This window comes from Crinia signifera, chromosome 19 (genome assembly GCF_055691185.1).
Source record: "Crinia signifera chromosome 19, ASM5569118v1, whole genome shotgun sequence".
In the NCBI taxonomy this organism is placed as follows: Eukaryota; Metazoa; Chordata; class Amphibia; order Anura; family Myobatrachidae; genus Crinia; species Crinia signifera.
This window is the reverse complement of record NC_139226.1, coordinates 111,133,679-111,158,391: the sequence shown is the minus strand read 5'-3', so window position 1 is coordinate 111,158,391 and position 24,713 is coordinate 111,133,679. Positions and strand designations below refer to the sequence as shown.

The 24,713-nt window shown below is 41.9% G+C and overlaps 1 protein-coding gene across 5 annotated transcripts in view; it reads right to left on the bottom strand.

The window, feature by feature from the left end:
• CADM1 (cell adhesion molecule 1) overlaps positions 1 to 24,713 on the bottom strand; it is a 251,665-nt gene that overhangs the window by 29,427 nt on the left and 197,525 nt on the right. For 3 of the 5 annotated variants that reach the window (XM_083163180.1, XM_083163177.1, XM_083163178.1), the window contains 2 exons: positions 21,631 to 21,803; positions 6,156 to 6,230 (listed from right to left, as the gene is read on the bottom strand). In XM_083163180.1, the coding sequence (XP_083019306.1) occupies positions 6,156 to 6,230; positions 21,631 to 21,803 (248 nt within the window). The remainder of the gene's footprint in view (positions 1 to 6,155; positions 6,231 to 21,630; positions 21,804 to 24,713) is intronic. The other 2 variants (XM_083163179.1, XM_083163181.1) reach the window with 1 other exon arrangement.

The window sequence follows — 24,713 nt, the reverse complement described above, 5'->3', positions numbered from 1 at the left end:
AAAAAAAAAAGAGAACATACTGTCCCTCCTATTCCCCTCAGTTACCAGCTTTGTCAAGGCACTGACTAAAGACGGTGGTTGTGACATTACTAACAAGTAAGGATCTCATCTAACATACAATTCACAAACGAGGATGAACAATTGAAGGTGAAACAAAAATAAGTAATTCAGCCTACAGATGAGTCCTTATATATCATTGCTTCAGTCGCGCCAAACAGCCCCTTTCTGCAGCACCAGCTACCAATTTGACATACAACTTGTATGCCTGTGCAACTGAGTCTTTGAATCTGTATATGAAGTGCAAAACTCAGTGGCCATGGTTTTTTTACTCACCAAGTGGATACCTCCCTACTGTCCCTCAGTTAAAACAAAGTCCAGGTAAAACCAATTTTTTCCCTTATAAATTGAGGCTTAGTCACCCTATACTAGTGATTAGTTGTCAAAGGGATTTTATTTCTGGGAAACTTTGGCATAAATCCATTTTACAAGTCAATGTCTCAGAATTATAATGGCTAGTGCAGAGATTATATCAGTAGACTGAGATTTCGTAAAAAAAAAAAAAAAATGGTCGACAAGTTTTTCATGTTTTTTGTCGTTTATGTCGACATGGACACTGTATAAGTGTACCGCATCTTCTCGCATGGCTCGATATCCTCGGCATGCTTCAGGCACACGATTATAATCTCACCATGTCCACTTGGATAGTAAAGTATGAAGCATGTTGTTCTACACCCCCAAAAAACAATGAAAAACATGTCAAGCTTGTGATCCCATGTCAACCTTAAGCTAGTGTGGACCTTCTGTCAATGCCGGCCTATGGTATGTGGACCATTTCCAGGTGTTGACCTAGTCACTCGCGACCCAGGGACTGCTTGCCGCTGCTTCTATAGTCCGATATCCCTAAAATCAGGTATTGTATAATTAGCGGTGAAGAGGCTATAAAGAAGGTCACAGGGACAGGCCACCTCACCTCTGAAATGAAGACAAAATTATGATGGTCATGTGCAACAATTTCAAGATGGTACTGTCACTACACAACGTCCGAGAAGAAATCCATACACTGCTGGGGCGCAGGACATCCGCTATGTACGCATAAGAATTGTAACACCCATTGACATCAGTGTTTGTACATTCTCTTCTATGAGATACAGGAGCCGATGATCCACTCAGGTTCCACTGTTGACCCCCTCTGTGCAGTGCCTGGTCTCATGAACACTGCCACTGGACACAAGATGACTGGAAACGTGTAGCCTGGTCTGACAAGACGAGGAGGTTCTGACTGTTTTGGCAGATGGCTGAATACGAGTGTGGCAGTGGCCCTCTTAAGCATGGAGTGGCACGCATTATGATCTGATACATTTGCACATTTCACTGACCAGCGTATACTATGTAGCCATGCTTGCAGATCAATTGCTCCCTCATCTTGTGCGTTCACACAGACAGGAGTTCAGCAGGACAACGTGTCACCGCACAGGTCCGTAGCCTCCAGATTATGGCTGGAGCATTCCTCTGACTTAGACATCAGGACTTGGCACCTTTATTCACTGGATTTGAACCCAAACAAACATGTGGGATACAGTTCAGCCTGCCATCAATGCCACCGTTCCACCACTGGAGAATATTAGGTAATTGTGGACTATTATGCAGGAGGCATGGTGTACACTGTCCACATGGTATTTCAGAGATATCCCATTGTGCTGCTATAATTTGATCAAAAGAAGGATCTAGGCATTAGTAGACAGGTGTCGCTCTGGAACTGGAGTGGGTGCGAATTATATGTTTGTGTGTGTGTACAATTGTTTTCATGGTACCTATAGGCCAAAAGTTTCTATGTATCATTCCTAAGTTCAATTTTGGGGTCAGGGACGGGATTCACTTCTGTTTTATCCACATAAATTATGATTGGAAGCCACAAACACTGTTTGCATATTACTTTGACCATAAATAATTCCTGGACCACCAACCCAGGTCTTCCCTGCAAGTGTCCTGAAGCACCCCAGGGTGCCTAGGTACAGTTTGGGAACCACTGCCATAGAGTGTGATCAAGCTCAAGAAAGAATTGCCGTGTACTCATGGTGCGATTTTGCTAGCAATTTGATTGGGATCGAATCGAATGGAAAGCAAAACTCATTTGATTTGGACTTTATAGCACAGATCTGTACTATATAGTCTTGCCTGCACATTCTATTTTACTTTTAGATATACACTCAACAGGAACGTGCATTGTGATCGTCCATTCAATATAGTAAAAATTGAACACAAAGGGGGGTAAGCAATCTGCCGCCGCTATTTCCGACGTGGGAAATAGCGGCGGCACCCTATTCAATGCTGTCATTAACGACAGCATTGATGCGGGATCACGGCAGAACAGGTCCGACTTCAGAAGCTGTCAGGCCTGTTCTGCTGATAACGGCCGTGGATTGTCGTTATCCGGGCCGCAGTTCGACAATCCATGGCCGTTTTCACAGCCACTCCCCCTTTGCGCCCATCAGCAGGCGGGACATTGAAATCGATCTGACCGCAAACGGGCCTGGATCACGGCTGTCGGCGGGGATCGACAGCCGTGATCCCACATTGCATACCCCCCAAAATCTCACTGTGTGTACACAGCTTATCTTCAATTAATGGTGGATTTATAGGATGCCAGTCACTTTTACACGTTTTGTCCCTCAAGGGGTCTTCTTCAGGGGCAAATTACAAACAATAAGGTACACCAGATGGTGAAACAAACCTTACTGATATTTCACAGAATACAAATATCCTGTTTCTTAATTATTTGCATCATCCCATTTCAACCAAGGCTGTATGCAACTTGCCTTTGTCAATTTAAGACATACAATATGGGTGGGAAAACAAAAATGTGGCAATTAAATTGTTAAAATTACCCCAAAAAATATTTCCCCGTAGGTAAGTTACAAAATACAGTAATAAAAATAAAGTACAACAGAACTGTAATAAAGCAAACCTTAATGGATTAATAGCCACTTAATAAATGGGCCCCTAAGTATCAAAATATTTAACAAGTGTGAAAACTCATTGTGAAAGATAAACCTCATTGTGTGTGATAAATAGTGCTCCAAACAATCAGCTTCCACCTGTCATTTTTTTAAACAAAGGAGCTAAACACAAGACAGGAGCTGATTGGCTGGAGAACCATTTACCATGCGCAACAAGTTTGATCGTCCACAATAAAATGTATCACTTGTTGATAAATAAGACCCGTGACCTGAAAATGAACAAAACTGTCAATGTTACCTCAAATTAACGGAACTAAATAAACTCCACAATTGTAATTAATATATGCATGCTTGTTTATAAATGAATAACAAATGCACATGATTGATTAAACACTCAAATGGATTGAAATGCAAAAATCAGGAAAAAAAAAAGAACACAATTAGCAAGCCTCAATGATATACTGTCAATCATGTACTGCCGCTAATTTATAAATGCTATAATTTATGAGCTGCATGACAAAAACTAAAGCACAATCGTTCATAGATAAAGTACACCAAAGTAGTGAAGTGTTTAAAAAAAATACCAGGAATTGTTGCACTGAAATGTAAAATGAATTTAAATAATAATAAAGTTCATCACAAAGTCAGCACTGAGCGGCGTAACTGAAACGGGTTGCTAATAAACTGAAAGGAACTGAATGTAATAACACTGAAGAGGCTGTGCATTCAGCTGAGCAAGGAAGGCGAGTGGTCCTGTGAGCCGGACTGTACCTGCCAATAGAATCTTGATGTTAAAGTGCAAATAAAGGTGTGTACACACGGTGCAATATGGCCGCTGAGCGATTTTAGCTGGTTATAGCTCAGCAATATATCGCTCAGTGTACCATTTTTTTTTTCAGCGACTTTTGGTTTTGACTAACAAGTCACCACTGTAAAAGTGAAAATTGCAGGTAAGGGCTGGCTGCGGGAGCGAGCTCTTGGGATTTATTGCTCTGTACAGGGATTGCCCTGTTGCACTACCACAGCTGAATGCAAGTTGGGCTTCACTGCCCCCCCCCCCCCCCCGCATTGCATGCATGGGATGAAATGCATGTACTTGCATGTATGTATTCACCCATACGAGTTGCAGGCATCTCTGTTGGACCACACCTATCCATACACAATGTTTTAGATCAGCCAATATAAGTGCTCACTGAACATGGCCTGTGTGAGAGGACCTGTTATGGACCTTCAATGCAAGTGGAGCTATAACTGAGACTATTGTCAGTACTGTATCTGCATGTTCTCAGCTCACATGCAAGGCAGGCTTTGTCCACAGATATGCAATAAACTCTGCAACAGCCCAATTATGTAGTCCATTTTTGCTTGATAATCATACTGACGGTGGTTGCCCATACATGATTTATCCTTTAGCCTTTAAGAGTCAGGTGTGTAGGCTATACTATATTTTTCACCATACACCGTAAAATGAAATAGAATATAAATACAGTAGTGCAATAATACATAATAAATGTACCTTAACATAAACACTTTTCTTTATAATGTGATTGTGCAATAGTGCATAGCATATGCTGTGTTATGGATTTATGCCAAAGAACCCCTGTACTGTGAAAAAAAAAAAATGCTGTATTAATACAGGTTAAATTAAAATGGAAGGTAGGGAATCCATTATTTAGGAAACCCTAACAGTGCATGTTTTCCAGGTTTCCTCACAGAATCATGAGTGAATACCTGTGCACCAGTATAGAGTATGGATACTATGCATGGTTAGGAATTCCTGAGGACTGGAGTTGGGAAACATGGACACAGTACAAACAGAACATTTCTGCAATACCAATTTCAGGTCAAGTAGCGGATGTACAGGTGTAGTCAGTACTGACTGAAATTTCAAAGATCCACAAGTGAAGCTAATTATTTCACTTGTGATTCTCTGAGAAGACTTGGAAAATATGAACTGTTGAGGGTCCTGAGAACAGAGGAGTAGATGTTTGAAGCGGTGATAAAGGGAGGAGAAATGAGCCTGAGGAGAAGCGGCCCATTGCAACCAATCAGCTGCTCTCTATAATTTTATATTATGCAAATGATAGATGTTACTTCAGTGCTGATTGGTTGCCATGGGCCACTTCTCCCTTACCAGTGCTTCATACATCTACCCCAGAGTTTGTGAATCTATGAAAAGACAATTTGTCAAAGTTAGATATTCTGTCAAGGGGGGGGGGGGGGAGGAATCCATTTAGTCCTGATGTCTTGTCGCCTGGAGAGAAAAAAAAAAGGCTGATAGCCCTATATGTGATCAGTGGTCGTAAATGTGTTATACAATCTGGGACCCTTTTGTTGCGACAAAATAACATGGAATCCGTTAAGACTTCCGGGACACATGCGTTTGCAGATCTGAGGGCTACTCATCCGGGATTATGTTTCGGGTGGCCACATAATCTGCGAAAAGTACCGGGTTATGGATAGCACCAGGAGAATCCATTAGCTGAAGGAATTTAATGCAGCCAATTAAATAGATCATCCTAAATGTGCAAAAATCATATTTTCGACTCCTCAGAATTACGAACAATGTTTGTAAACTTGATTGCATGCTCAGACTTACCTTTGCAAGACTTTACTGCCGAATTATCATACCTTTCCAACGTATAATCTTGTTAGAGCCAGGTGTTTTATTTTTTTATATTAAAGTTCAATTTATCAACTCTCCCTCAAACCGTACCCATTACCCCCTGCCCCCCCCCTCCCCTCCAAAAAAAGGTTGACTACATGGATCTGCAGGTCATTTTCTGCCATCATATTCCCGGTTTTTCTGGATAAATTCAGCCACATATTCGTAAAGCCAAACAGCGGACAACCGGGTCAAAATCGGTCGGCCAAGATCTCTAAAAACTCAGGTTGCAATATTTGACTGTTTGACCTTCAAGAACAAATCAGCAGTCATGGGTAATTGCATGCTCTGCTATTAGGAGTCAAGATATAACCTAAAACGGCCGAAATCACATGTTGTAAAATTAGGGATGGAAATTGCATTTGATAAGGGAATGAAACACTGGGATTTAGGGATGAAAGACCATGAGTCTGCCGTAAACTGTGATATGAAAGTGTTCAGCCACATTGTCATGAAAGAATTTTGGTTACTCGACCCTAACCCAAAATTCATGCAGGGAAGTGACAGACACACATGTAATGAAGTTACCGTACCTGGGATGGTGGAGGGTGTGGTAGTTGTGGTGGTAGTGGAGGTTGTTGTGGGTGGTAAGGGGGTAGTGAGGGGATCTGGATGGAAAAAACAAGGAAAACAAAAAGCCAAATTAAAAAATAAAACAAAAACAAAAAACACGTCACAAACAGCACAAGTAGGATACCAATGTATTGATGAAAAGAAGCACAATATTAAAATGCAACATCAATGAGTTTTGCAGGATAGCATTTGGAAATTACCCAAAGAGTGAATATGTAATTATCAGGTCATTAACAGCACAATAACACAACAGTAAAAAAAAAAAAAATGGAAAAAACAGCAGGATATCAAATAATATAAAATATGAAGCAAACAGTACACAAAAATAATTATATGCAGCATAACAGGTTGACATTGACAGGATATTCATTTTAAAATGAAAAAAAAAAGAAGCTTCAAATATGAAGATAGAATTGGTGATTACAATAGTAAACAAAAATGAATAAATACATTTAAAAAAAAACACTGAACCACGTAATAAGCACTTAAGCATGAAAAAAAGATGTACAAACAATAAGATAAAAGCCAGCTCATGTCCATCAGTGCAGGAATACATTTGTCTATCTCTATGGAATGTGTTGCAATACGATCAAAGTTTAGCATAGATGAGACACGACTGGTCTCTCAATGTGGGGAGTGCGGATTGCTGTCTCTTAAGGTCCCCATACACGTTGCAATGAAAAGCCTGCAATGCGATGCGCGCTCCCGAGGGCATCGCACAGTACAAAAAGTATGTGCTGCACATACTTTTTGTACTGCCCGCGGATTGTATCGCATGCGTTGCGCCCGATAACAGCATGCAATGCGCCGCGTTATCGCACCATGTATATGGCACCTTTAGAACTGGCACGCTGGAACGGTTAAGTATCTTTTTGTTAAACTATACTGGTTTGACTATGGCACAAAGGTAGTCTCTGGTGGCTAACATCTTCCTTGACGTAACCTTAAGAAGCTCAATGCGCAATTGCAAAATACTACGTGTACTGCAAGTACCATGCACCAAAGTCCAAGTCCTACAGCCACGTTTTATATACAGCACTGTATGTACATAGTCAGATTTTTCTCCACTTGTTGGTACAACAATCCTTACAGTTTGGTCTGGCCTGCAATACAGATCTGTCTGCCTATATAATGAGTGACAAATGTGCATAATGCGCTCTCCAATAAGTCACTTCAAAGCCACAGCTGAGATCTTAAGCTCTTTAAATTTCAGAACATCCTGAAATCAGCTGTCACATTCACGTAATCTGGTTACAGACTAAATTGATTGGAGTGATTTAACCCTGCCGATTAGTAAAGTCACGTATTAAAGAGCAGGTTTAGAATTAGGTGCTGCATAGCAAGTGGTGTAGAACACCCTTTCTATTTGTTTTGCATGCAGCAAAAAGGGCCTGATTCCTACTTGTCTGCTATATGAATTTGAAGCGGTGATCCCATAGGCAGGTTATATGCCAAAATTAATTGAGATGCTCACCGCCGGCCTTACAAATCTCAGCAGGGTATCCAGTCATAACGACGACAGTCACTACGGGGGTAGATGTATAAAGCAGTAATAGGGGAGGGAGGGGGGTTGGTGGAGTGATAAAGTGCCTGGTACTTAATCATGGGCCAATCAGCTCTTGACTGTTAAGTTACAGGCTGGGTTTTTAAAAAAGGACAGATAGGATCTGATTGGCCGGTGATAAAATATCACTTTGCCTCCCTTATCACTGCTTTATACATCTACCCCTGGGTCTCTAACAAATCAAAAGGTCAACACAAAAAAAGTTCAACATGAGTTTTCATGAATTTTTTACTTAAAATGACTTGTTCTTTCCTTACCATCCAAGTGGGCAAAGAGTTAGATAACTAGTGTGCCAAGGGCAGCAAGGTATCGAGCCTATCATGGCGAGCCATGCGAGGGCACGAGGAACAGTAAGGGGGTATTCAATCCCGGGTCATGACTGTCGGTCCGTCCAGACAGCCGTGACCCGTTTTCGCCGATCGGTGAAAAGGGGGCGTGTCCAGGTAAACGGCCGTGGATTGTCGAGATCCTGCCGTGATCACGTCAATTCACGGCAAAACGGGTCCGACAGATTTTAAAGTCAGGCCCGTTCTGCCTATTTAATATTGTCGGGCAAGAAAGCATTGAATAGGCGCCTACCGCTATTTACCCTGTTGGAAATAGCGGTGGGGATTGAAGACTTTTCGACAAATTCACAAAAAAACCTGTACAAAAAATCATGTTGACCTTTTTACCATGTCGATAGCAACATCCAATCTACAACAGAACCCCCACCTTAGTAAATTTGCCCTAAAGACCGCATGATCGGCAGACCGGGTGACGCAATCTGCATTGTATTACACCATCACGACCCCATCCTTTAAATAGCTTTACGGTGCTACTCACATTTTATATTTTGTGGACGCAACGGCGAGATATATATATATATATATATATATATATATATATATATATATATATATATATATATATATATATATATATATATATATATATATATATATATAATTGTGATGTCTGGAATACTTTATAAATTTTAATAGACTGCAAACCCCTTACAATAAAACTGTACACGCTAACAAATTCAAATGAACTCTGTAAACCCTCACAATTGGACATGAACATATACATGCAAACATCAGCAAATGCAATGCGGTCAATCCAACACGGTGTGAATTGGGTAATGCGAATGCCATCTGCAATCCAATACAAATGAGCATTGATTTTCTAGATGAAATTAGCATCTTTTTGTGAGATCCCTCCTGAGCAAGTGCAAAGTTCAGACATTTTAACTTTAGAATAAAGATTTTTCCTGACACGGTGCAAAACCTCTGGTACACAAATCTTAATGAATAATCATACACTTGGGGGGATTTAAATAGCGTAATTTGGCCAATAAAGACACGTCCGCTCAATAATGGGTTAAATGATGCAGGTTAGGAGCTGTGCTGTTGGTAAAATGTTTAAAAACAATCAAAAATGGAGCGCCTGTCATCCAGCCTGCAGGATCGCCAGATGTCCCGAGCTGGCGCAGGCTGGCGGACAGGAGCGCCATCTGACGCAGCTCTTGCGGCGGCTGGCAGCGGCTTCCCTGCCAGTCTCCACTTCAGGCAGACGGGCAGGGCAAGTGGGGGCTGCGGGGAGCCGGCGTAGGTGGGCTCTGATAGAACGGCGCGCGAGTGTCTTGTGCGTGCACCCCCTTCTGTCGGATGGCGAGCAGCGGTGATTAGCAATACTGTTGCCAGGAGCAGCGCCATTGAGAGCTGCTCCATCCGTACAAGAAAATTTTTTTTGTAGGTTGAATGTCTGTAAAAATGTTTTCTCAAATTGTCCAGATTTTTTTCAGTATTAACCAAGACACTAGTCTGTGTAAAAAATTATTCGTTTAGGCCAGGCATGTCCAAACTATGGCCCTCCAGCTATTGTGAAACTACAAGTTCCATCATGCCTTGCCATAGTTTTGCTTGTAGGGAATGCTAAAACTATGGCAAGGCATGCTGGGAAGTGTAGTTTTATAACCGCTGGAGGGCCACAGTTTGGACATGCCTGGTTTAGGCTCTCAATATTGGTGTCAACGGAGATCGCCATATATGTACGGGGCTTTAGGCTCTGTGATTCAGAAGTTAGTAAAACCACTTTGATAATGAAATCAACAGCAAAATAATGACAATTGACCAAGCTTATGTAGCACAATGACTCAATAGAGTGGTTGTGTAAGTATTCATAAACGTGTGCACTCTGCTCCTAAGATGCACAGCTGGCACAACCATTTAATGTGTCCAGAAAGTCGATGTTGAAGTTTTGTTTCATATTTAGATTTGAGCTTGCTGTAAGAAATCCCGCAGACTGCACATGACAAAGTGATGTCAGACTGGCACTGAGCATCCAGACTAAAAGGGAGATATAGTTTTGGATTGAACACCAGATCACACACCGGCCAGAGGGTCTGCGATGCCAGAACAATGACCCTGCTGAGCTAAGAAAGGAAAGGAACAGAGCACAGTGGCAGTGTGTCCGCACACACAATGTAATAATGACAGCTCACCTCAAGATTGCGGAAGGAATTTATGAGCTTCTTAGCCAACAGGTACGGAAAAAGTGCAATCCTGATGACCTTGAGGCAAGGGAACGCCGGCTAGTAGCACAATGTGCCATTCCATGAAATTGTGGATAAAAGATAAGGCTAAGAAATAATAGTGGCTTAGTTCTGGATGCTGTCCGTGCAAATAATATTGAAGGATAAAAAAGATTTTCTTCGATCTCAAAGTGGGATCTTATTGGCTTTCCAAAATACGTAACAGCCGATAGCCATTCGGAAAAAGCTTGCAATAATTTGGTGATAAAAACCGAGTACATCTGAATCTGCACATCTCTATCCCAAATGTGGTCCTTAAGTAGGGTGACCAACTCATCCCTTCAATCCGGGACACATATTAATTACACAGGTTCTGTGGCTGGTTTTAAACTGCCACACCTCAAGATTCCATTTCACCTGGTTTTAAACTGCCACAGAACCTGTGTAATTAATATGTGTCCTGGATTAAAGGGATGAGTTGGTCACCTTATCCTTAAGGCACCCCAACAGTCTAGGAATGAAGAATATCGCTGCTTGTGCACAGATGGTATAATCAAACTGACGAGGTGCTAATTAAGTTACCTGTACTTTAGCATGAATATCCCTAAAACCTAGATTGTTGGGGATGCCTTGAGTACCACGTTTGGGAACAACTGGTATAGGGACAAAAGAAGGGCTTCAAATCAGGAAATCGAACAACGCTCTTTTTTAACATGCATGGACACTGAAGGCATTTCCTTCTGAATTCTAAGCGCTCATCTCACACTGCCACTCACTCACCGCCTCCAGCAATGGCCATTCCAACCCCTCCAGCAATGGCCATGCCAACGCCTCCAGCAATGGCCATGCCAACGCCTCCAGCAATGGCCATGCCAACGCCGCCAGCAATGGCCATGCCAACGCCTCCAGCAATGACCACCTGGCACTCACTTTGTGAATACTCCACAATCGCTAGTTAATCACTGAGCGTGCAGATTTTGGCCTATTAGGACAGTAGCTGAAAACAATCCACTGTAACCAAAAGCAGCATTTCATGTACCTATGAATATATATCTCGATACATTAACATACAGCAAACACAGTTGTGTTCACCATGTGTTATCATGACACATTTTGCTTTAATGTATCATGAGACAAAGGGTCTGATTCAGTCCTGATCATTGCTGTGCAAATTAGCGGTGGCCATTGAGCAAGTAGACGCCACCCCGCTAATGTGAAATCCGCCAATGTGAATTTATGAACTCGCTGGGCAAATAGAGGTGTACGGCTATTGCAGCCGTAGGAAAATGTCCAAAACCATGGGTGAGACGCTCACCTTCAAATGATTTTTCCACTGGTCAACACTCATGGCAAACACTGCGTAGCCAGGGAATTACTCAGCGGCTGCAATGACCTCAGCCTGATCAAGGCCAGAGCTGACGTAACACACCCTCCCCTAAAATGCTTGGGCACACCTGTGTTTCCCTAGGCATGCCTGCGGTTATTGAGTCACGACGGTCTTTCTAGCACTCTCATGAAACGGCCACTTACCACCCCCAAACGCCGGCTTCCTGTCAATCAGATTGCAAACGGCTAACAACGGAAAAAAGGTAGCATGACCAAAGTCTCGGTTCGTGCAGAAGGGCGTTTCTTTTATTTTAGCAAATGACACCACATAATCGGAAGGTGATTACAACTATGGGGCAGATGAAAGCAGCAGCATGTAGGTCTAAACAACCTTAATAGTTACAGTATTTCCAAAAGAATGAATTGAAAACAAAAATGTTCAGATTAAAAAACAAACAAAAAAAACTTAAAGAATCAATTACAGAACGGTATTTTGAGCAGCCTGTGAAATCAATACTTGAACTAGGTTTTACATAGTCTATAAAACTGATCAATGAACAGTATGCAGAATAGACGATGGCTGTACAATACTTTGACCAGTCTACAAAATAATCAATTGTAAAAAAAAAAAAAAAAAAAACCCATGGGCAGTCTACAGGACTCGCAGTTGAACAAGGTTTCTAGAAGAATGACTATTTAGCAAACTTATGTGCAGTCCACACAATCAATTACTGAAAAAGGCGCAGTCTACGGATGTGCACCTTAGTGAATTCCAATGACTATGGGGGATATCCTATCGCGGGTAAAGTTATCACACTTATTACCCGAGAAAGCCTTTAATTAAGGGTATGCGAACTCCTGTAATCGGACTGATCCTATTCTAAAAGTGAAAATAGGTGACCTGCGATGTTAAGCATTGAATATGGGGAGATACGCTTATACCCAAAAAATGGCAAAGTAACATAGCATAACTGTATGGAAGTATATTATTTGAAGGCATAATACAAATATTTGGGGGACTTAAAATGAGTTAAAATACCGAAATATTTTTTTTTAAAAAACACACACACACACAAAAAAAAAAAAAGATAAAAATAGTGTAAACAAAAACCAAATTATGAATGTCTATCTATCTATCTCGTTTAAAGGCACTTTTTAAAAACAACCGATTACTCCCCCTAACATCGAATAACACTTGTTCTAATAATAAAGAACCCCAATAAATTATTTCCATAATTTGCATTTTTTTCACCCCAAACTAACATCTCACATTAGCTGAAAAATAACTCAAAACTTTTAAGTGACTAATCAGTCATTAGGAGGACTGGTCAAGGGGTTCTAAACAAAGTCCTGGCATTTTTACCCCGAAATAGGGTTTCTCCCCCTCAACTGTTTACCTACTCAGAGTAGGTGAAGAGAAACATGTGATAAACCCTATGGATAATTATTGCATGTGAATAATAGGACAGCTCAAGCTGCGATCGTGGTTCACGAAAAAGAAGCATTTTCCCGAATTTTTATCATGAAAATAGGATACTACATCTAAAATATCCCTCTAAGTCAAAGAGCCAATAAAATGTTTTGATCATCATGACCAGTAATGTTTTCCTTATATAGAAAATATAATCTTATTTCACAGAATTTTTTTTTATTTGAATTTATATAACAAATGTGAGCGACACTGGCATTTTTAGTGGACATCTGGAACATCTCACAAAGATGTTGGTACTCAAAGGGTTAATGTCTTCCAAGGAAACAAGTTAGCCAATTACTTTCATTAAACCGTTCCATCATGACAGGGGTGAGCTTCCTCTGCCCTATAGTCATCCTCACTATGAATACTATAGCCCTTATTCAGATCTGATTGCAGTACAAATTTGTTTGGAAAATGGGCAAAACCATGTGCACTGCAGGTGGGGCAGATGTAACATGTGCAGAGAGAGTTAAATTTGGGTGGAGTGTGTTGAAACTGAAATCTAAATGGCAGTGTAAAAATAATGCAGCCAGTATTTACCCTGCACAGAAACAAAATAACTCACACAAATCTAACTCTCTCTGCACGTTACATCTGCCCCACCTGCAGTGCACATGGTTTTGCCCATTTTCCAAACAAATTTGTACTGTGATCAGATCTGAATAAAGGCCTATATGTAGGCGTCGCCTGAGCATTAAGAAAAAGGACAGCACTTTTAATATAGATACCGGTTTCATAATAGCCCAGATTTCCTCTCCACTTTTCCCAAAGCGATCAAATAAACAGTAAGGTGTTAAATTTGGGAGTACGTCATGTTCCCGCTGCCACCTGTTAATGAGTGACTGTTCCCCGGGCCCTGATGAAAGGAACTGCAGAGAAGTAATCTGGCTTTGAACTTGTGAGGATGGAAAGGTGAGCAGGGAGTGTGGTGCGTGTACTCTGCGTGTGATATGGAACGTTCGCAGGATGTCAGCCTCCAATCACAGGCACATCTGGAAGTCCCTTTATCTCTCCCAGAGCCGTCCTGTCTGTAATTAATACATCAAACTCTTAATTACAGACAGCACTTTTATGAGTGTTCAGGGAATATGGCTGCAGAATGGTGTCACTGTCAAGATGACAAAGACAAATAGAAGACAAAGTGACAGCTTAATGTGGCAGAGAGTCTGGCTAGGAACTACTTGTGTGTGAGACGCTGCTATATTCGTGCACGTCACTGGTACATTAACGTATACAATCTGTAATTAAAGGGATCTCTTACAAATGATCTGTCAAGACTAACAGAGGCATGCATGGCTGTGCTATGTGATACAGTATATTTGTAACTGACAGGCGGTAATAGTATATTGGGATAAAAACGGCGGGTCATCAGGCGCCCATGCGATTCTTCTAGTGGACTGAAAAGAAAATACTTCCATCCACAGCAATAAAAACTCCCTTTTCAGGATATTTGTTCCACCTTTCTTAATCGGTATCTGGACGGCGGATTGAACGGGTTTAGGTCGACAATACATTGGCCGACCACTAGGGGTCACCGGCATCTAGATCAGGCATGTCCAACGTTGGCCCTCCAGATGGTTTGAAACTACACATCCCAGCATGCTTTGCAATAGTTTTAGCATTCTCTAATAGCAAAACTGTGGCAAAGCATGCTGGGATGTGTAGTTTTAAAACATCTGGAGGGCCAACGTTGGACATGCCTGATCTAGATAGATGCCTATACTTGGTCATTGGGAGGAAGGCATCGACAGGAACCTGTTCTGCAATGCACTTTTACTTTGAGCTGTGACAGTTTTTAGCCCATACTCTCTCCACCGTACCCCCACTACCTATCTGCGACTATCTCTTCATTGCTCCCTCTCTCCAAGCAGGAAAGGCCGCACGCCGGGATCCGCTGTGGGGGGTATCGCCAGCACCCCATAGAAGCCTATGGGCTTCTTACCACCTCCCACACTGACCCACATGACCTCCGCTGCCCAGACCAGTGACTTCCTTCTCCCTAGCACCTTCAGGGTGCAAGGGGGAGAAGCCCGGCAGTCCCTGCAGCCATCTGAGCAGGGTGCTGCTGAGCAGGCGTGGAGGGGGAGAGCGGTGGGAACCAACTCACCCCCTGCCGGCTGCTTCACAAAGTGCAGCTCTTATCGCAAGAGATGCCCTTTGCGATACTGATCGCATATGTTAGAACATATGCGATTAGTATAAATGCGGTAGCCGGCAGAGGGGAGCAGTAAGGGCCAGCGGATGTTAGTGCATCCAACCCTTACAAATTTTAGCCCTAAGTCAGAGGTAAAACAGAGCTGCTAAGTAGAGGAATTGAAGAGCGTGCTTTGCATGTATGAAGGACTGGTGTTTTTGAGGGCTTTATATGCGAGGGTAAGGAATGTTTATTGGATTCATAGAGTGTGACGTCTCCACAAGGAATAAAGTGTAACCATGCTAATTTACTGTGTAACATAACCGCATCAATGCAACAGAAAAATGTATGGTGTTGTGCAGACCACCATCTGTACACACACACTCTGAAGCAGTGAGCGTCGTCACTAAAAACTGTCTTAATAAAGTTATGCAACACATTTTCTCCACAGTTCCATCTAGCGACAAATATTCTAAATTTAAATTCCACACTATTCCATGCTTTAAATTTCACAGGAGACGTGGAGAAAGGATTACCCTCTGCATTTTATTCTGGTTTGCTCACTAAAAATGCACTACCAGGCATCCATAATATTTGCAATTTTATTGTTAAATATATAATATAACTTTAAACAAATTGAAAGTGTTAAAACAGGCGGGAATCTGAGCCCGTATCACTCACTGCTCTGTAGAATACGAATATAACATCCTGCTGTACAATAACACCAATTCCAGGTTGAGTCTCCCATATCAGAATAGCTTGGGGTCAGAAGTATATTTGAACATTTACATATCTTAATGAGAAACCTTAGGGATGGGACACAAAATCTAAACACAGAACACATGTATGTTTTATATACAACCCATATACTTAGGGGAAGATGTACTACACCTTGGAGAGTGATAAAGTGGATAGAGATAAACTACCATCCAGTGAGTTCCTGTCATATTATAGACAGTTAGGTGCTAAATGGATTGTAGTTTATCTCTCGCCACTATATCACTCTCCAAGGCTTAGGGGGTATTGAATCCGTGTTGATATTTCCGAAAGTCAGAAATATCGTCAGTTGTCAGTCAACCTACTGTATTAAATTTTTCTTTTTATTTCAAACTTTCGGAAACATTCCGAAAGTGGGAAAAGACGTTTTTTAGGTTGAAATAGTTGCAAATTCGAAAATTTAGCGCCCGTTTCTGCCATCGAAGATACGTCTTTTCAAAGAGCTGAATCTGCAGCAGTGGAGTCCCGGACGGAAACTGCCGGGATTGAATAGGTCCTGGCCGGTATTTCTGACTGTTGGAAATATCGGCTAGGATTGAATACCCCTTTAGTCCAGATGTGTCCTCACACATTTTTACTGCACTCATGCTAAACAGTCCCTCTTAGTACGCCAGATCGCGGGAGATCCTTTTAGAGTCATGAGGGAGAATAGCCCCTGGTGGTTGGAATTACAACTGTCAGGCAGTTGAATAGTTGGGATTCCGATTTGGTATAGTGACCATCAGGATCCTGACTGTCAGCAAGTCAACTGGCACCCATAGGACTCAGCTCCTTCCCTACCAAATCCTACTCCACTACTCTCTGCTTCATGTGTTCCGTCACCTCCTAGAGTGTAAGCCCACGTGGACATTCTAACCTTGTTTCAGGTCACTATATGTAATCTGCTTGTGTCATGATCACCCTCAACACTCAGTGCAGTGTGAGACAACTTGTTAACTAAAAATACAGTACTTTTTAATTAAAATTACAATGAATTTAGGGTATAGTAATAATAATATTATAATGATGATGATGATAGAAGAAAGAGAAGTCTGATCAAGAACCCATGTTGTTTAAACTATTAAAAACAAAGGGGCAGAAGTACAGAATTAAGCAAAAAAGATAAAGCGGCAATAAAGCGAAAGGTGATAACACATCAGCCAATAAACTCCTGTCATTTTTCAAACACAGCTGATTGGACGATGCGTTACCCCTTTCCGCATTATCACTGCTTTGCCGGGCTTAATACATCTGCCCCAAAATTAAAGTCAAACCTAAAATTTTATATAGAATATACTTTGACGCTCTTATTCCAAATCACGTTAATAATTTGACTGACCATTACATACACAAATGAAGTATGGCAGAAAGGAGGGAAATCTGGAGATATGAAACTACGAAACATGAAATTAATCTAGCGGTTCATCCCCTCCGTAGTCATTGAATGGTACATTAGGATACGGAGCATGACAGATTTACGTACAGTACAAAAATAACGCATAAGTGTTTAATATAGAATTGGTGCTAGATCGCTCTACATAATATATAGAGTATATCATTAACCCCTTCCTGACAGAGCTAGTTTTTGCGTTCCTGACAGAGCCATTTTTTTCAAATCTGACATGTCTCACTTAAGTGGGGATAACTTTTTTTTGCTTTTACTTATCCCAGTGATTTTGAGATTGTTTTCTCGTGACACATTGTACTTCAAGTTAGTGGTAAATTTTCGTCGATACAGTCTGTGTTTTTTTGTGAAAAATACCAAAATGTCGGAAAAAAATTGAAAATTTTGCGATTTGCAAAATGTTAAATTTTCTGCTTGTGAGACAAATAATCTTACCACTCAAAATAGTGAATAACTAACATAGACCATATGTCTACTTTATGTTGACATCATTATTTCAACTTCCTTTTAATTTTTTGGGACACTAGGAGGCTTACAATATGAATAGCAAATTCTCAAATTTTCAAGAAAATTTCAAACACTGATTTTTTTAGGGACCAGTTCAGTTCTGATGTGACTTTGAGGGACTTGTATGTGAGACACCCCCATAAATGATGCCATTTCAAAAACTGCACCCCTCACAGTATTCAAAACAGCATTTTGGAAGTTTGTTAACCCTTTAGGTGTTTCACAGGAATTAAAACAAAGTGTAGGTGAAATTTCAAAATTTCTTTTTTTTTGCAGAGTTTCAATTTTAATACATTTTTCTAACGAATACAGTAGATTTTACTAGAGAAATGTGACTAAAAATTGATTCCCCCAATTCTTTTGTTTTCATAAATATCCTATATGTGGCCCTAGTGTGCACGGTGACCAAACCACAGGCTTCATAATAGAAGGAGCACCTACTTGATTTTGGAGCCTCCTTTTTATGAGATTATTTTTTAGGCACCATGTAGGTTTCTAGGCACCATAAGATGCTAAAAGTTAGGAACCCCCCCACAAGTGACCCCATTTTGCAAACTACACCCCTCAGGGAATTCATCTAGGGGTATAGTGTACATTTCAAACCCCCAGGGGTTTCACCAATTTTGATACAACTGGGCTGTGAAAATGAAAAAAATTAATTTTTCATTTTCACAGCTCAGTTGTATCAAAATTGGTTAAACCCCTGGGGGTTTGAAATGTACACTATACCCCTAGATGAATTCCCTGAAGGGTGTAGTTTGCAAAATGGGGTCACTTGTGGGGGGGGTTCCACTGTATAGGTGCTTCAGGGGTCATTCAACCAGAATCTGTGCTGCAAAATCCAAAAATCACTCCTTCCCTTCTGAGTCCTGCCATGCACCCAACTGGTATTTTTTGGTCACATGTGAGGCATTGCCGTACTCGGGAGAAATTGGGGCACAGATTTTGGGGTGCTTTTTCTCCTTCATTCCTTGTGAAAATGAAAAATTTTGAGCCAGATCTGCATTTTTGTGTAAAAAATGTAATTTTTCATTTGCACAGCCCAGTTGTATCAAAATTGGTGAAACCCCTGGGGGTTTGAAATGTACACTATACCCCTAGATAAATTCCCTGAGGGGTGTAGTTTGCAAAATGGGGTGACTTGTGGGGGGGTTCCACTGTATTGGTGCTTCGGGGGTCTTGCTAATGCGACATAGCACCCACCAAAATTCCACCAGAATCTGAGCTGCAAAATACAAAAATCACTCCTTCCCTTCTGAGTCCTGCCATGCACCCAAATGGTATTTTTTGGTCACATGTGAGGCATTGCCGTACTCGGGAGAAATTGGGGCACAGATTTTGGGGTGCTTTGTCTCCTTCATTCCTTGTGAAAATGAAAAATTTTGAGCCAAAACTGCATTTTTGTGTAAAAAAATGTAATTTTTCATTTTCACAGCCCAGTTGTACCACAATTGGTGAAACCCCTGGGGGTTTTAAATGTACGCTATACCCCTAGATGAATTCCCTGAGGGGTGTAGTTTGCAAAATGGGGTCACTTGTGGGGGGGTTCCACTGTATTGGTGCTTCGGGGGTCTTGCTAAAGCGACATAGCACCCACCAAAATTCCACCAGAATCTGAGCTGCAAAATCCAAATATCACTCCTTCCCTTCTGAGTCCTGCCATTTTTTGGTCACACATGAAGCATTGCCGTACTCGGGAGAAATTGGGGCACAGATTTTGGGGTGCTTTTTCTCCTTCGTACCTTATGAAAATGAAAAATTTGGAGCCAGAACTGCATTTTTGTGTAAAAAAATGTAATTTTTCATTTTCACTGCCCAGTTGTATCAAAGTTGGTGAAACCCCTGGGGGTTTGAAATGTACACTATACCCCCTGATGAATTCCCTGAAGGGTGTAGTTTGCAAAATGGGGTCCCTTGTGGGGGGGTTCCACTGTATAGGTGCTTCAGGGGTCATTCAACCAGAATCTGTGCTGCAAAATCCAAAAATCACTCCTTCCCTTCTGAGTCCTGCCATGCACCCAACTGGTATTTTTTGGTCACATGTGAGGCATTGCCGTACCCGGGAGAAATTGGGGCACAGATTTTGGGGTGCTTTGTCTCCTTCATTCCTTGTGAAAATGAAAAATTTTGAGCCAGATCTGCATTTTTGTGTAAAAAAATTTAATTTTTTACACAAAAATGCAGTTCTGGCTCAAAATTTTTAATTTTCACAAGGAATGAAGGAGACAAAGCACCCCAAAATCTGTGCCCCAATTTCTCCCGGGTACGGCAATGCCTCACATGTGACCAAAAAATACCAGTTGGGTGCATGGCAGGACTCAGAAGGGAAGGAGTGATTTTTGGTGGTGGAATGAATGGCGGGTGCTATGTCGCATTAGCAAGACCCCCGAAGCACCAATACAGTGGAACCCCCCCACAAGTGACCCCATTTTGGTCACCAGCTTTGGGAGGGGGGCTGGCGCTGCGGCTGGCGGGGGGGTGGGAGGGGTGCTGGCGCTGCGGCAGCCGGGTGGGTGGGAGGGAGGGGGGCTGCCGGGTGGGAGGGGGGGGGGGGGGCTGGCGATCGGTGCGGTATACGCACACACACACACACACACACATATATATATATATATATATATATATATATATATATATGTTGTATATACATATATATACATATATATACACACACACATATATATATATATATATATATATATATATATATATATATATATATATATATATATATATATGTGTGTGTGTGTATATATATATATATATATATACACACATTTGCCCATTATTTTTTATTTTATTTTATTTCTCATTTTTCCAGCAGCAGCATGATGCTGCTGCTGCGGGGGGAGAGGGGAAGCGCAGCGTGCGCTCCGGACGTAGCGGTGGAGCCGCTGGAGCTGCTGCTGCTGCCGGGTGAGTGCCCGGCGGGTGGGAGGGGGGTGCTGCCGCTCGGTGGTGATCGGTGCTGCACCGATCACCACCGTTTTCTGTGTTACCGAGCGGCTTAGCCGCCGGTAACACAGGAAACGCTGTGATTGACTGTTCAGATTTGAACAGCCAATCACAGCGATCGCCGACCGGGGGGGGGCACCCCTGCCCCCCCTGGGCGGCGAGGGGGGATGTCTGCTGTCAGGGACAGCAGACATCTCTTAACTGTCACCGCGTCTATAGACGCGGTGACAGTTTTAACCCATGACGTACATTTATGCCATGTGTCGGGAAGTACTTCCCGACCATGACGTAAATGTACGTCCAATGTCGGGAAGGGGTTAAAGCACACAGGATATGTACCCAAAAACATTTTTAAAGAAGAGTCCTAACTTGATAAATGGAAACTTACAATGTGTCAACATTCCAAAGTGGACACAAGTCATTACTGAGGACAACACCAATGGGGTGTACAGAAGATAGAATAATACACCTATGGGCGTGGAGTGAATCATTTTAATGTGACAATAATTAATAGGTGCCAACAATAAGATAAATGTTTTTGGGCACCCATTGCTTATTGCGCTTCAAGAAAAATTGTATTTGGTTGCCCAAAAGCCTGCTTTCTCACATATTTCTGCCACCTCAGGAGGGTGCCTGCAGAAATGACGGGCATCTGCGGCGCTTGAACTAAAACAACTGAATTGCTCCATAGGGCACTCATTACAAAGTGGTCTCATGGATTTATTAGCGTAACGTTGAGCTTGGTAAACAGAAGAAGAAAAGAATATGGGCAACATTTTACTTTACCCTGATCACTTACCGTACACATAGAGTGTGTAATCAGCAGAGGAGCTGCCGACGCTGTTGGAGGCTTCGCATCTGTATGTGCCATTGTCTGTCTTATTTAGGCTGGTGATGTAGAGTTTGTCTTCATCGATGATGACGTGTTCGGGAAGTTCATCGTCCACTCTCTGCCATAAAACTCTTTCTGGCCTGCACAGATAAGACAGCCAATAAGAATTGAGGTCTAAGGTCCCGTTACAACTCTGTCCCGTACCCACATATCTGCACTCACTTCATTTTACAATAAGACTACAACAACAGAAAGAGGTGCACCACCAAGGATCCACTAACAATACAGTACACCAAAAGGAAAAGCTATAATTATGACTACTGTATATGGTCACAACGCACAGATAAAAAACAAACAAAAAGCCATATTTTCTGCAAAAAGATAAAATCCAAGCTTTGCACTAATAGCAATTAAAGAGGACTTGTTTATAGCAACAATAATACAAAGGTGGACGGAATCTAGGGTTTTTGTTTAATGTTCTAATTCCACAATATGTGAAACACTATAATTACCAGCATACACCACCTAATTAAATTTGCTTTTAGCATGAAAAGACAAAGACAGCTATAGATTTATAATTAGTGTATTCAGTTTTTTTTATAGTCTCAACATGCATAGGAGCAACAGGAAGAGATCTGGGTGTCCTGCGTTCTTCGGTAAAATAACACCTATGTCGCGACTACATTCTTGCAAATGTTAAGAAAAAACATTCAGTGTAGATCATGGCGCTGTATTGAAGGATAAGTAAAGAAGGAAACTAGCCAAATGTGTCCACTACACACACATTATCTGTTTAAGCTCCAGAAACACAAAAAAGTGCAGCCCTAGGACTTGGAACTCCAGGGCTGCACCTGGCAACTTACCCCTTTTACACCGAGGCAAAGACCCAGGTTGGACCCAGGTCAGCATTGGTGTAAAAGGGGCCAACCCAGGTCCAGTAACACTGGTATCCTACCCAAGTCCTGACCAGGGTTGAACACTGGTTGGACCTGGGTCGTGGGCGGTGTAAGTGGTCCCAACCCAGGTTGGGATATCCGGGTAGTGCTGAAAGGATATCAGAAGTGAAGACAGCAGCAAGGAAGCATACAGGTAGGGGGCAGGGCAGGGGGCTGGTGGGAGCATATGGGAGATTCGGTCTGCTGCTGCAGGAGAAGGGGGCTGGGGGAGCACATGGGATATGCTGCACATTTATACCGCTATGTGTCCTCAATTGAGCACTGAATATAACTTTTTGAAAAAACATTTTACAAAATAAACAAATCAACATTTTTCAATGCTAACTTGTCTTATCTTTTAATTTTTATTTGAAATCATTGAAGGAAGGTTGGATGGCAGTTTATCAGTCCTAAAATGGACATTTTTAATGTCATCCATAGGCAAAAGCAGGGCTGACCCAGGTTCAGTGGAAACGGCGCAGACCTGGGTCACAGTGCTGTGTAAATGGGGTATGAAGCTGGGTCCAACCCTGGAAACTCCTGTGTTGAAAGATCAGGGTCCGACCAGGGATTTTGGTGTAAAAGGATTATCCTGATGATTTACTAGCTTTCATCAGGAATATGAAGTGAGACGCAAAAATAATTGTTCGCATTTTACATGGTGCCTGGTGTAAGGGTAGCAAAATGGAGAACATCAGATTAGCACCGCTAGCAAAAAATAAATAAATGTACACGCTGCCTTCTTGGGTTATAGATCCCAGGTGGTATATTTAAGAGGCATCTTTTGCAAACCACCGTTGCCGCTTCTTCACGGGATTGATGGCACATTGAAGTTGGACTAATAATAACAACAACACAATATTAGTGCTGCTGCTTTGTACATCTACTTTCTAGATTTTCAATCACAAGGGCTCTGAAGACAGGCAGTACCCAGGAGGGGGATTTGTGCAGAATTAGGGATGACTGACAAGCAGCTTTTCTATGTAGTTCCTCTGTGAGATCGCGAGCAGAAGAAATAGGTATGGCTTATATGCAAATGTAGGAGCTATGGCGTAAGAGGAGATACTTATATAGTACACCAGGCTTTAGGTTCAAAAGTATTATGCAAAACACGACTGCTGCTATTTATTGCAAATATTCTTTTTTTGAAGCGGTGTTGCTAAAATAAAAACAAGATCCATGATAAACTAGGACTCTATGTACAGAATAGGTCACAGGGGTAGTACACAAGTTCTATTTTATTGCAAGTAAGGATGAAAACAATTATTATTATTATATATTATTTATAAATCTCTTACATATTACACAGCACTGTACATTGAGGGATTGGAACTCACTTCCCTGCACAGTTCAAGAGGCCTACATTCTAGAATCCTTCAAAAACCAGATTCAAGACTCTCCTGTTTACGCAGTGTCCCTTTAGTATATTCATCCTCTCTGTATTTTATGGTTTCTGCACAAGGTTTATTCTGTGAAGTGCCTTAAGTCCTATTGGTCAAAGAGCGCCATGTAAATAAAATTATTATAAATAAATGACAACGTACAAACCAGAAACCCAGTTTCTAGCAGCTACCAGATTGGTAAAATCCAGACTATGTGAAAGGCAGTAGTTTGCTTCACCGGACGCCTGGATGGGACTCATGCCTCAATAGCAATCGACCCCGGTGGCGGTCAGGCGGTACATGCTCGGTAGCGGCAGCTCAGAGCATCTTACATGCTCCAAGCAGCGGCAAGCTCCCAAAGACCTGTGGGAGAAGACAATCATCTCTCCCCACACAGTGCGGTAAGTGGAAACCCGGAGGAGGGGGTGGCCTGAGGCTGAGTGCAGGTACAGCCCCCAGGTATCCCGTCCAGTGCGGTCGCAATGCCCGCACATACCTCCTTATGGCACTTGTAAAAAGAAATATGGCTATATGTTCTGTGATCCACTTCTTAGGTTCAACAGATAAGATCTATGTAAACTGTGATGACCTGTGGTAAGCCAAATTGGTCAGCTGGGTTTATTCATTCATTTGCTAGGCAGGCCAAGAGATCGGTTGTATGAGGTCCCACAATCATAATGAAATTGGGATATGATCATCAAGGGGAGGGAAACAAACGAACCCAAGCTACAAC